This window comes from Poecilia latipinna, unplaced genomic scaffold (assembly GCF_001443285.1).
Source record: "Poecilia latipinna isolate Pla-1442-1.1 unplaced genomic scaffold, P_latipinna-1.0 Scaffold656, whole genome shotgun sequence".
Lineage (NCBI taxonomy): Eukaryota > Metazoa > Chordata > Actinopteri > Cyprinodontiformes > Poeciliidae > Poecilia > Poecilia latipinna.
Window position 1 is genome coordinate 175,326 of NW_015113272.1, and position 12,123 is coordinate 187,448.

The following is a 12,123-nucleotide window of genomic DNA, read 5'->3' on the forward strand; positions in this document are numbered from 1 at the left end:
AGGCATATTAATTTAATTCTAAATAAACGTAAAAAATTCAGTTTAAACCTTTTTTTTTTTTTTTTTTTTTTTTTGTTTCTTGATTTGTTTACATGACTTTTTAATGAAATGTGTGTTTTTGACAGGAAGAGGAGGAGGGCAGCCCCAGTGTGAAGGGCGAACCGGTGAAGAGCTCAGACCTTCACGAGGACAACGTGACGGAGCAAACTCACCACATCATCATCCCCAGCTACGCCGCCTGGTTCGACTACAACAGGTAACAGCATTTACGCAGTGGCTTCATTTGAAACGTCTCCAAGACGCGATTGTAACGTGAGTTTAAGGAATTACAGCCGTCTGACTCATTATTTCTGAATATTTTACAGCATTGCAGTCACATAAAGAACGAGAGATAAAACATTCTTTCCTTAATTCATTCCCAGTGGATTTATCATAATATTTCAATAACACATTTATGCCTCTGCAGACCTTGAAAAAAGTGATATTGCCTTTTGATGGCACAGATGATTAATGAAGAGGATCAGATAAAAATAATAGAAGTTGATTAAATGCTGTTATTCAGTGTCGTACTTTTCTTGGACACAGAAAGTCTTGTTGACTGAAAGCTGCTGTTTATAGGATCTTCATCGGGTTTTGTTCAAGACTTTCAGAAAATCATTGATTGGTTTGTGGTCTCGCATATCGAATGAATGTTTCTTTGCTGTTCCTACTGATTCAGCAAAGATTAAAGTAGAAATCATATCTGGTTATGGCTGAGAACATCACATTGACTCTGCTCTGATTTCTCTTGCAGTGTTCATGCCATTGAGCGGCGAGCCCTGCCCGAGTTTTTCAACGGGAAGAACAAATCTAAAACCCCCGAGATGTAAGCATTCGATTGGTGCACAACACAGAGTGTCTAATCAGGCGTTTGGAGGCTACTGTGATTGTTTTAATGCAGTAGCATATCTCAGTTGTCCCCTTTTATCCCTTTAGTTATCTAGCATACAGGAACTTCATGATTGACACCTATCGACTGAACCCTCAGGAGTACCTGACCTCCACCGCCTGCCGCAGAAACCTGGCAGGAGACGTGTGTGCCATCATGAGGTAGAGTGGAGGCTGATCTTTATCCATTCCTCGGCCGTTAATCTGAACTTTCCAGCAGTGGAGGAAACGCCACGTGTCTCCTGTTCTGCAGAGTTCATGCTTTTCTGGAGCAGTGGGGACTGATCAACTATCAGGTGGACTCAGAGAGTCGGCCCACGCCCATGGGACCCCCGCCGACCTCTCACTTCCACGTCCTGGCGGACACTCCTTCGAGTCTGGTGCCCCTGCAGCCCAAAACATCCCAGGTTTCTAAATACTCACATGTAAACATGCAAACAGAGATTGCTGGATGTTATTTTATATTCTTGCTCTTTCACTGTAACCCCCTCAGACCCCCGCCACCCAGCCGATGATATCATTCCCAGACAAGGTGAAGGAGAAGCCCACAGATCTGCAAAACTTTGGGCTGCGGACCGACATGTACAGCAAGAAGACTGGATCTGCTAAGGTGAACACAAGAGTGGTTGCTTATAACGAAGGCTGAAGTGATTATTGAAACAATCATCAACTAATTTAGCAATCAACTAATCATTAACTGGAGTATACAGACTCAAAAAAGGCCATTTTTGAGATAACATTTGCATTTAAGATAAAAACCGCAGCGTGTAAATATGTCCTACCTAAAACTCCTCAAGTCGCACAGTTTTAGCTTCACAACTCATGCACAACTCTTACTGTCACCCTTATTGTATGTCTGGCATGCAAATAAATTTGTGGTGATATTTTTGAGTGCAGAGCAAGAGTGGAGTGAGCTCTATGAGGGAGTGGACAGAGCAGGAAACACTACTACTACTTGAGGTATTTGCATTTTGCCGACACTATTAGTCACAATTCCTCTGTGGAGACAGCAATGGCTGAATGGCTATCCCTCGTCTCTCAGGGGCTGGAGATGTATAAGGACGACTGGAACAAGGTCTCTGAACACGTGGGCAGCCGTACACAAGATGAGTGCATCCTGCACTTCCTGCGGTTGCCGATCGAAGACCCGTACTTGGAGGACAGCTCGTCTACTCTGGGCCCACTGGCCTACCAGCCCGTTCCCTTCAGCCAAGCAGGAAACCCCGTCATGAGCACTGTGGCCTTCCTGGCTTCTGTAGTTGACCCACGCGTGGCCTCAGCTGCAGCCAAATCCGCTCTCGGTGAGAAGCGGCTTCTTTTGAAAATTTCATGATGAACAGATGTCCAGTTATGAGCTGAGCGTGATGTTTTGTTGTGTTCTTTTTCTCCATCATTGTTAATATGGACGTACGGTTCTAGTGCATTTCTTAATCCAGAGATTTAAACATTTATCAATAATGACACTGACAGGGGACCCATTAGGCAAAATTCACTTTTTGCACTTTGTTTTTTTACTTCCATTGGAGTCTCAACTGCTTCTAAGAATAAGAACAGCCCGGGCGCTTAAAAAAAAAAAAAAAACACCCAGCCATTTTCTGGCCATAAGTTAATGTCTTTTGGTGTCTGGAAAACAAGTAATTTCAAAAACCTTAAAGTTGTTGAGTCACAATCTACGGTCACTGCACCATTACCTAGCAACCTCAGCCACGCCCAGCCTGTCACCTAGCAACCCACGCTGAGCTTCAGGTCATTTGGTTACCTGGTTTTACCGCTGTATGTGCTGTACAATGGCTGATGGAAAAGAAAAGCGTTTTGTTGTTGCCTTACCATTCATAAACCACTTGATGCATTCTTGTCGGTTTTTCAGGAGGCTCAACTTCTGCTTTTCAATGATGTATGGTTGTATAATTGTGCATCTGTTTGCTGTTTCAAGTGCGAATGTCAACGTTGAGATTGGGGGGTGTGGTCAGCAGCCTCTTCTTTGGATTTAAATGAATGATTTTATGCAAATAATGTGATGAACATGCTTTGTGAAGCCCATACACCTATCCTAGCCTTTTCAAGCTCACCTTTAACTAAAGCACAATGTGTTAATTGTTTTATTTAAAGTAAAGAACCTGAAGTCTTGACAAGAACAATGTGTCTCTCCTTATTAGAGGAGTTTTCCCGGATGAAAGAGGAGGTTCCTGCAGCGCTTGTCGAGGCTCACGTACGGCGGGTGGAGGAAGCGGCGAGAGTGAGCGGCCGACAGGATCCCCTGTATGGCCTGGAGGGAAGCGGCATCGCAGGGACCGGCCTGGAGGAGGGAGACAGACCCGGTAGGAAAAAAAAAAAAAAACACGAGAAGCTGGAACAAAAAGAGCTGTAACGATTGCAACGATGAATAAACAATTCTTATACTTCTCTTCAGATGAAAGCAGCGACGAAAGCAAGAGTGACAGCCAGTCGAGTGAGGAGAAAAGAGATGCTAAGGTATCGTGCTTGCTCATTTGAAAGATTGCAAATAAAATCAAATTGTGTTATTTTGTTCATCTTCTTGGGAGCCGTAGTGCAGCTAACTTCACTGTAGGTCTGTAACGATTAATCGTGACAAATCAATGATTGAAATGTTGATTAATCGTCAACTGGAGTCTACAAACTAAAAAAAAAAGGAAATTTCCTAAAAGAACAACACGGTCAGAACTGCTTTGCATTAAAATAAAGGAACAACTTCTCTGTCTGTAAATATGTTTTCTCAAGTGGCATTGTTTTAGCTTGACTTGGTTCAAATTCTGTAAAAAAAAAAATAAATAAATAAATAAAAATTCTCGTTAAGCACTTTTTCTATTCAATTATTCTTTGATTAATCCAGAAAGGGCTGAGCTCAACACGTACGTTTTAGCTGCAGATGATCAAGAGTTCACTAAAGGAAGGCTTTATTGTTGCATTTTAGTCCATAAAATGTTAATTTTCTTATTTAATAAATTAGTTTAATTGCCTTTTATTTACATCTGTCACTGTATTTATAACATTGTATCTAAAAGGCTGAAGTGGTTACATGAAAAATCTCTAATTTATTTGATTAATCAGAATAATCTATAGAATAATAGATCATTTAAAAAAAAAAACAGCTCCACCTACTGTTTTTCTTTCACATAGGAGAGCAAAGATGGAGCGATGGAGGAGGAAGAGAAGCAGGTGGAGAATGGGAAGAAAGAAGAAGAAAGAGGAAGAGAAGCCGAAGGCGAGAGAGAGGCAGATAAAACAGAGCCTGAGATGGGTACGCGAGGCTTTATCTCTGAGATGTCAGATGCATAAAAGCCCGATTAAAGCTCAGACATTATGTTTCTCTTCTCTTCTCTCAGGTGATGGTGAGAAGGAGAAGGATGCTAAGGAGGGAACAGAGGAGGGACAAAGAGAAGGAGAGACGGAAGGAGAGAGGAAGGCTAAAGTCGAGCGCGATGTGGGAGAGGGAAACCTGGCAACTGCTGCCGCCTCCGCGTTAGCAGCTGCTGCCGTCAAAGCCAAGGTGAAGCTCAATTTGTCACTCCTGCCTCTTCAAGACACTCTTTTTTTAATCCTTTACCTCCTATAAAGGCAGATCCCTTTGCTCTGTGTTCACAGCATTTAGCTGCAGTGGAAGAGAGGAAGATCAAATCGTTGGTGGCTCTGCTGGTGGAGACCCAGATGAAGAAGCTTGAGATTAAACTGCGACACTTTGAAGAACTGGAAACTATCATGGACAGAGAGCGGGAGGCTGTGAGTGCGGGAACCTGGGATATGTGGTCCTGTTAAACAGCACACAGTTTTATTTATAATCCGAGTATTGTTTCACCAAATAATCTAACGCTATACGTTCAGACTGCAGCCTGAAGTGATTCAAGTCCGATTTGTTTTTGCTCTTACGTTACCTGCACCTGATCCTTTCGTGACAGACTGAACAACACAGATCAAATTTTTATAAATGTGACCCAAACCACTTAAATATGTGGCTCTAAATATGATCCGATCTTTTCGAATGTGACCTGTGTCTGTAAGGCCAGGTCACATTCATCAAACGTCACTATTCTGCATCCTGAACAGGATGGAAACAACAATCACGGCAGACAGAAATGTGGATTAAAGTGGTTAATGTTCGTGCTCTGGTTAGACAGCAGCTTTAAAATCACAACATATGCTCCACCATTAGCATCCATGTTTACTTCTGCAAACACTGAGCGCGCTCTCTTCCTGATGTTACTGCGTCCTCCACTGCAGATGCGAGATTCTTTCAGGTTGTTTGCAAATCTCACAGGAGATCCTATATAAGTCGATTATATTTGAAAATATGACCTACAATGTATGAAAAAATTAAATAAAATATCTGATTTCACAAAAAAAAATCTGAATTGATCATCAAGCTCTAAGTTGTGTTTGTGTTTTCAGCTGGAGTACCAGCGGCAGCAGCTGCTGGCTGACCGCCAGTCCTTCCACATGGAGCAGCTGAAGTACGCTGAGATGAGGGCCCGCCAGCAGCACTTCCAGCAGATCCAGCACCAGCAGCACAGCCAGGCCGGAGGCCCTCACTCCAACCAGGCGGCCTCAGCTGCACCGCCTCAAGGCCCCAGTGCCAGTCAGCCAGCTCCCAGCACACCAGCTCCACAGGCGGCCCCCAGTCCTGCCCCACCAGCTTCTTCTGCCCCGGCCCCCGAGTCCCAACCTGCAGCAGGCACTCACACGTCATCTCCCTGCCCCCCAGGCCAGCCCCCGGCCCCTCACTCCAGCTCCAGCACTACACCCGTACACCACGGTGAGTTAAGAGGTGGAGCTCATTTATCACATTAGTTGTTGCTCAATGCAGTTATAGCAGGAATTCACAACAACACTTGGAGTTTTTGCTATGGTATTCTGGCATTTGTTAGCTGGATGCCATCGGCTAACTCGCTCACTCTTTGGTTACCTAGCAACAGCCTGCTGAGTTCCTTGTGGAACTCAGCTTGTGGTTACCTAGCAACAGCCTGTGGAGTAACTTGTGCAGCAGCAGTTTAAGGTTTGTGCCACTGTGCATCAAAACTGCTTAAAAATAAAAGACACAATGGAGTGGTGTGAAAAACTGTGGATAAAACAGAAAAGGTCACGTCACCAGATGGCGGCATTTTCCATATTTAAAACAAATAATTGATCAATAATTATCAATATCCACTTATATGAAATCATCTTTTTCAGTCATATCGTTCAGCCGTAATAAAACTTTGAGATTTAAAATAATTACTAGTGCTTTTATTGTCATTTTTGTGGAAATATTGTAAAATTTTGGGGGAAAAAAAGATAAAAACCTTTTTTATTATATATGCATTTAAGAACATTAACTGTTTTATTTTAATTTTTAGCCAAAGTTGTTAAAAACCATAGTGGAAGACCCAAAGAGGTTACAGACCCTTACACCAGAAGAATGTCTTGAATTAAATCAACATTCATCTTTGCTGTTGATCTTGAATAAGCTGGATAGTTATAGGTTAAAAAGATGGTTATAATTTGCTCCGCCCACCACAATAAGCTACTAGTCAACATTTCACTGACTGAACATGGTGTCTGAATGATGCCCATCTCAATAAATGCAAGCATTGTTGTTTTGACAACTTTTGTAAAAAGAGAAAGAGTCCAACTTTTAAACAGCACAATGCTTTCCACCTGAAGTCACAGCTGTTATATTTTTCCCCTCCTGCTCCTCCCACAGAGCCCAGCGCTCCTCACCAAGGTGAGTCACTCCACCCGTCAGCTCCTGTTCCTGCACCACAGTGAGGAAAAACACCCATAAATTGCCTGCGAATCCAAATGACTGACCATTTTGACGCCTGCCTATATCAACTGAAATGAAGAAGTCACCAACAGATGGATGAGAAGACATTTTACATGTTTAGTTTTTGTTTTTCTACAAGGCAATCGATGTGAACATCAAAATGTAAATGAATCCACCTCTTTGTTTGAAAGTAAGTCATTTGAAAACACAACTGACTCTCTTAAGGGAAAACTGATTTAAATCTTTTGCTGCCGACCAAACGGCAGCGAGGCGAGTTCACAGTAAACACCTTACTCAGCTTCGCCAACGTGTCAGAGCGTAGAACAAAAGCTTCCTGTTGTTTCATTCAGTGTTCTGCAACATTTTGCGATAGCTCATGAAGCCTCATAGTTCATCCAGTGGCCCTGCCTCCTTGTACTTTAGGTACGTTTTAAAAAAAACATACATATATGTAAAGGAAAAGCACTTTTCTCCTTGAAAGTCTCGCTGAAAGACTTGAAGCATCCGTCGTATTGAACTCTAGCACTTATATCTTTGTTTTGTGGTCTTAAATACTTCAACCAACAGGAAGTTTCAAACTTACTCATGGTTCTTTAGATCCACTTGTGTTTACGTCGCATGGATAAGTCGTGTCTACAGGGTTGAACCTGAAGGTTACATGACTGAAAGTCTGTAATGAAGGAAGAGATTTAAATCGCTAAATTAGCCGATCTAAGCTGTTAAGGGAAACGGACTGTAAACTGGATTATCTGTTACAAACATCTATTTTGTATCCAGTTATGATGCTGTGGAAACTTAAAGTACAGCCTGAAATCCTGAAAAGACTTTTCTTTGATTTTTTTTCTCGTTTAAACTCCCATCATGCCAGCAGGACTTAGAGTAAAACCTTTCAGTGTGGATGAACTCTAAGCATCCAGTCTAAACATGTACTTATGTTCACTTATAGCAACTACATGCAAAGCAGTATTAGATGCTGTGTTATGTAAACCAAAATATTTTTCTTTTATGATGGTTGCTTGGGATTGCATATGGGATTGTTTTGTTGTTTTTTTTAACAACTTTTGTTTTTTCATACAGAAAATTGGAAGAAACTCCAATGTTGTCAAAAACAAGGGAACACCTTAAAACTCTCTAGCAGAGAAATCTTGAAATCCGTAACAGTGTTTTCACTTTATATCCTGTCGATTTTTTATATTTTTTACATGTAATTTTTCCATATTTTTCCTTTGATATGTCAACATTGTAACTGTATATTATTATCTTTGTAGCCTGTATCTACCTTCGCCATCTTCGTGTGCGATCTGGACTGTTTTTGCCGGATCTGTCAGAGACGTGACTGTGATCATGTGTGCCCACGCCATTAAGACTTGTAAACAACATTACCTTTCAGTTGTTTTTTTTATTTTTTTTTTTATTAAGTGTCATCAGTCGTGTGATCACCAAGTTTGGAAAACTAAAAAAAAAAAAAAAAAAAAAAAAAAAACGTTTTTGCTCCACACACTCAACACGTCACATCAGTGTCATGATATATAATCCAGTCAGATGGTGAACGTTTGCAGTTAATGTCCATCTAGCCAGTGCAGTCCTCACCTCGGCCGTGAGCATAAATGGACATCTTTTATCTGTGTTATTACTACATTGTGTGAATTTTGTGATATGAAATAAGTGTCAGCTCAGTTTCTGTATGTTTTTCACTTCGCTCAAGGTAGCAGCAAGTGCGGTATTATACAGTAGACATGAGTTTTTTTTCCTCTGAAAATCATCACATTAGTGCTGACAATTTTTTAAAAAAAAAAAACATCAGAACTGGTTTAATTACAAAATGTTTGAGGAAAAAATAAAGATGTGAAGAGGAGTCATTGTGTAGTGTTTTTTTTTTTCATTCATGGCATTTAAAACTAATTTTGTTCATTTTGATGCTCTTCCAGTTTCCAAAAATAATCTTAAGTGAACTCATAGAGCAAGCAGGCCTCATTCATGTTCAAATACAACAGAAACCAGGTTTTCACATTTAATGTGCAAAAAACTAATTTTTCCTCAAGATTAGACAAAACTCATCTCGTTTTAGGTTTAGTTTCATTTAGGATTACCAAAATAATTTCTGTTCACCAAGTACTTTATCTTTTATCACTTCCATTCATTCCTTTCCGTTTAAAGGTTTAGATTAATTTCCTTGCTACCAAGGATTTTATTTATTTTGTAGAATTTGTAAAATGAACCAAATTGTGGAGGTTCTCGATCATTTCTTGACATCTTTGGATTAATTGTGTCCCACAAGAAATGTTTAAGGCGCTGCTTTAAAATACAGTCACATCTGTGCCTCGATTTAAATGTAGAAATCCAGTTCAGACCAAATTAAATCAGTTTTATCCAGTTCAACAAAATTAACTGATCTAATCCGATCAAGATGCATTTGCATTAATTCAGAAAATAACATGGATAAATTCAGTTTATGAATTAATGCTAGCTTAAAAGCCTTCTGAGTTATTTTTATAGCAGCAGCTTCTCATCCAGATCAAGTAGTTTTATTCAGCTAGATGTATTTTTGATATACTTACCTGGATTATCTTTTGACTGAGCAGGCTGAACAAAATAGGTCTGTATTTGTATTCGGCAAAACACGAATAATTTGAAAACCTTCTCAGACAATTTTAAAGAAATCACAAATCCACATCCCAACATTTCATCAACAGAATCCATTTTACCCAACTTCAATCTATTTTTATTTTGACTTACAAAACTTGGAGGCTAATTAAAACTTTGTAAACCATTTTATTCAATATGTTTAACGCAACAGGTCTCATGATCATATCCATCCAAAAGAAAAGAACAACACAAAGATGATGAAGGTAAACCAAAAAGAGGAGTTGTACCACTGATTGTGCCTGCAAACGTCAACAGGAGTTAGGAATATGAGGTTTTCACATTAGACAGGAAAAGGCACATAAAAAAAAAAAAAAAAAGGTTCAACAGCAACAAAACAATGTTGGAGGTAGAATGACGTGGATGAAAGAGAAAGACGAGACAAACAGCACAGAAAATATTCAGGAATAAATTGAAAGACGGAGGCGTCTGACGTCCTTAACCACTCATCACCACCCTGACGAGTTCTGCAAAGAGACGGGAAGAAACTTGGCATCACCATGACAGGAGCACACTTCATCACCATCCCTCAGTGGAGAAAAAAAAAAAAGAAGCTTTCTCCAGCCAAAACACCAAAAAATAATGAGTTATAAAACAACATAATAAAATATGCAATGACTGTTTGTTTCAAAACCCAGTGAGGGGAAAAAAATCCCCCGCAAACAAACAAATGCAGTAATGTTTACCGTTTTAACAAAACTGGCAGTGAACAGCTGGCAGTCAGAGATACATGTATGGTTGAGTGGTTTTTCTTTCCTAATTCCTTTCGCTTGTTGTTGGTAAATTTTACTTTATCTTTATGGTCAACAGGCCAGCCATATTTAATACTGTCGTATAAAAAGTAATTTTCTTCCTCCATTATGTTTGGCATGACTGAGAGCACGCCTGGGTTTGGTCGTCTGCTTGCCTTCAGTGCAGGATCAGCAAGAAAGTATTTAAAGTGTACTTGGTTACAAATGTGACATTTATCAAGCAACATAAAAATCTAAATCTGTGAATGTTTCACTTTCCTTACTGCAAAGTGAAACATTGCAGTAAGGAATGTTTCACTTGCTTACTGCATTTTTTATGAGTCAAAAAAATATGTTGACTCATTTTTTTTTACTTCTTTAAAGATCTCCACTGTGGGATGGAGTTTTGTTGTTTAGTTTGAAAAAAAGCTAAAAAAAACAACCCCAAAATGATAATTACATTAGAAATATATATATAAATAGAGGCCTGCCATTAAATTTTGTTCACCTGGATGCTGAAACTATACTCATACTCAGACGTAACTTGCATAGTAACATTTGCTTCAGGAAATACTAAACCGACTGTGAGAAGTGTGTGTATTTATGTCTGTCATTTTTGCTCGATGTATTTCTTATCCATCAGATTTACCTTCATAATTAATGCAGCCATTGGCATCTTCATGCCCTGCTAAAAGTGTCTCCACCTCTTCTTCTGTCATCTTTTCACCTGAAACACAAACATAAAATTCAAATTGAGAAATTCATTTAAAAAATATACACTATTTTTTTTTTTTTTTTGCATTACTGGAAGTGCTGACCTAACCACAAACATCTGAACTGTACAGAGAAACGTCAAGCTGAGCTTTTCTGGTGCAGGTCTTACCCAGAGTGGTGAGGACGTGACGCAGCTCTGCTCCCATCACTGTGCCGTTTCCCTCCTTGTCAAAGACGCGCAGGCCTTCGACAATGTCTTCAAAGGAGCCCTGGTCCTTGTTCTTAGCGATGGCGTGAAACATGGGAAGAAACTGCTCAAAATCCAGCAGCTTGTTGTTCATCTCTGCAGGCGGTAAAAAGAAAGCAGGAGGGAAACTTTTATATTCCAGAAATGTAACACAAAGCAGATTTTTCCACAAGCCGTCTGGTGAAATTTAAAAATAAAATTATCCAAACGGGCCAACCAAACGTCTGACAGTTATTTATCCATCTGGATTTTTACACTCCCCGTTTGTGCGACTGGTGAAATTAGATTCTTGCCTTCCATTTTGGGGTTTCCGAGAATTTTTAGCATCTCTGCGTTGACCGGGTTCTGTCCCAGAGCTCGCATCACGTCGCCACACTGACTGTAGGTTATTTTCCCGTCACCGGTCCGGTCAAACAACAGGAAGGCCTCCTTAAACTCTGAAAAGAGAAAAAGAGAAAGAAGTGCGGTTCAGCTAAACGGCACATGCTAAGCTCGACATCTGTTAGTGACAAACCATCCAGGCACAAAGAAATGAGAGCAAAACATTCAAATGTGTCCGAGGGCCATAGATAAGTTATTGAACAAACTTCTTCAGCTTCATTTCCCTAAAGTTGTTCAGACATCCAGTTAGTGCAGCATATCCATAGAAGGGGCAGTGCAGAATCTGCTGGTTAGATAGGTCATATCTGAGCTGAAAAGCAAATAAGCTCCACACAACTACGCAGATGAAATGTCCCTAAAAGAACTGAAGTAAGTTTCCTGTTGGGTCCTTTTTTAAGTATTTCGAAGAAGTGAAAACGGTAGAAAATGTTTTAGTATTTCCCGATAATGCCACCTTGCATTTGCAGACTTGGCTATGACTTGGAGTTGATCTATTGTACAAAGAAGTATCTATTTAGTGGCAGTTCTGTAAATCCACATTTATTACTGGCAGCCCAAAACTTGCTATATTTACAGTTGATACTAACAAAAGTTGTGTGAAAACGTAATTTTTCATACAATTGAATCATGCAAGATTTAGGTGATCTATGGAGTTAGTTTTGTTTCACAATTATTCAATCAAAAAAAAAAAAATCATGTCAAACAAAAAAAGTAGTATTCAA

The 12,123-nt window shown here is 39.9% G+C and overlaps 2 protein-coding genes across 3 annotated transcripts in view; one reads left to right on the forward strand and one right to left on the reverse strand.

Moving 5' to 3' along the window:
* The window catches only part of smarcc2 (SWI/SNF related BAF chromatin remodeling complex subunit C2), a 16,982-nt gene extending 9,378 nt beyond the window's left edge, over nt 1–7,604 (forward strand). For both annotated transcript variants that reach the window (XM_015043903.1, XM_015043905.1), the window contains exons 13-26: nt 126–256; nt 794–865; nt 976–1,089; nt 1,181–1,334; nt 1,421–1,537; nt 1,825–1,887; nt 1,970–2,228; nt 3,084–3,245; nt 3,338–3,399; nt 4,066–4,186; nt 4,272–4,435; nt 4,531–4,665; nt 5,332–5,695; nt 6,623–7,604. In XM_015043903.1, coding sequence (XP_014899389.1) covers nt 126–256; nt 794–865; nt 976–1,089; nt 1,181–1,334; nt 1,421–1,537; nt 1,825–1,887; nt 1,970–2,228; nt 3,084–3,245; nt 3,338–3,399; nt 4,066–4,186; nt 4,272–4,435; nt 4,531–4,665; nt 5,332–5,695; nt 6,623–6,687 — 1,983 coding nt within the window. In that variant the 3' untranslated portion in view covers nt 6,688–7,604. The remainder of the gene's footprint in view (nt 1–125; nt 257–793; nt 866–975; nt 1,090–1,180; nt 1,335–1,420; nt 1,538–1,824; nt 1,888–1,969; nt 2,229–3,083; nt 3,246–3,337; nt 3,400–4,065; nt 4,187–4,271; nt 4,436–4,530; nt 4,666–5,331; nt 5,696–6,622) is intronic.
* A 1,833-nt stretch (nt 7,605–9,437) lies between these two features.
* myl6 (myosin, light chain 6, alkali, smooth muscle and non-muscle) overlaps nt 9,438–12,123 on the reverse strand; it is a 7,601-nt gene continuing 4,915 nt past the window's right edge. The window contains exons 3-6 of the mRNA XM_015043911.1: nt 11,314–11,457; nt 10,943–11,116; nt 10,709–10,786; nt 9,438–9,795 (exon numbers count right to left, since the gene is read on the reverse strand). Of these exons, the coding sequence (XP_014899397.1) occupies nt 9,767–9,795; nt 10,709–10,786; nt 10,943–11,116; nt 11,314–11,457 (425 nt within the window). The 3' untranslated portion in view covers nt 9,438–9,766. The remainder of the gene's footprint in view (nt 9,796–10,708; nt 10,787–10,942; nt 11,117–11,313; nt 11,458–12,123) is intronic.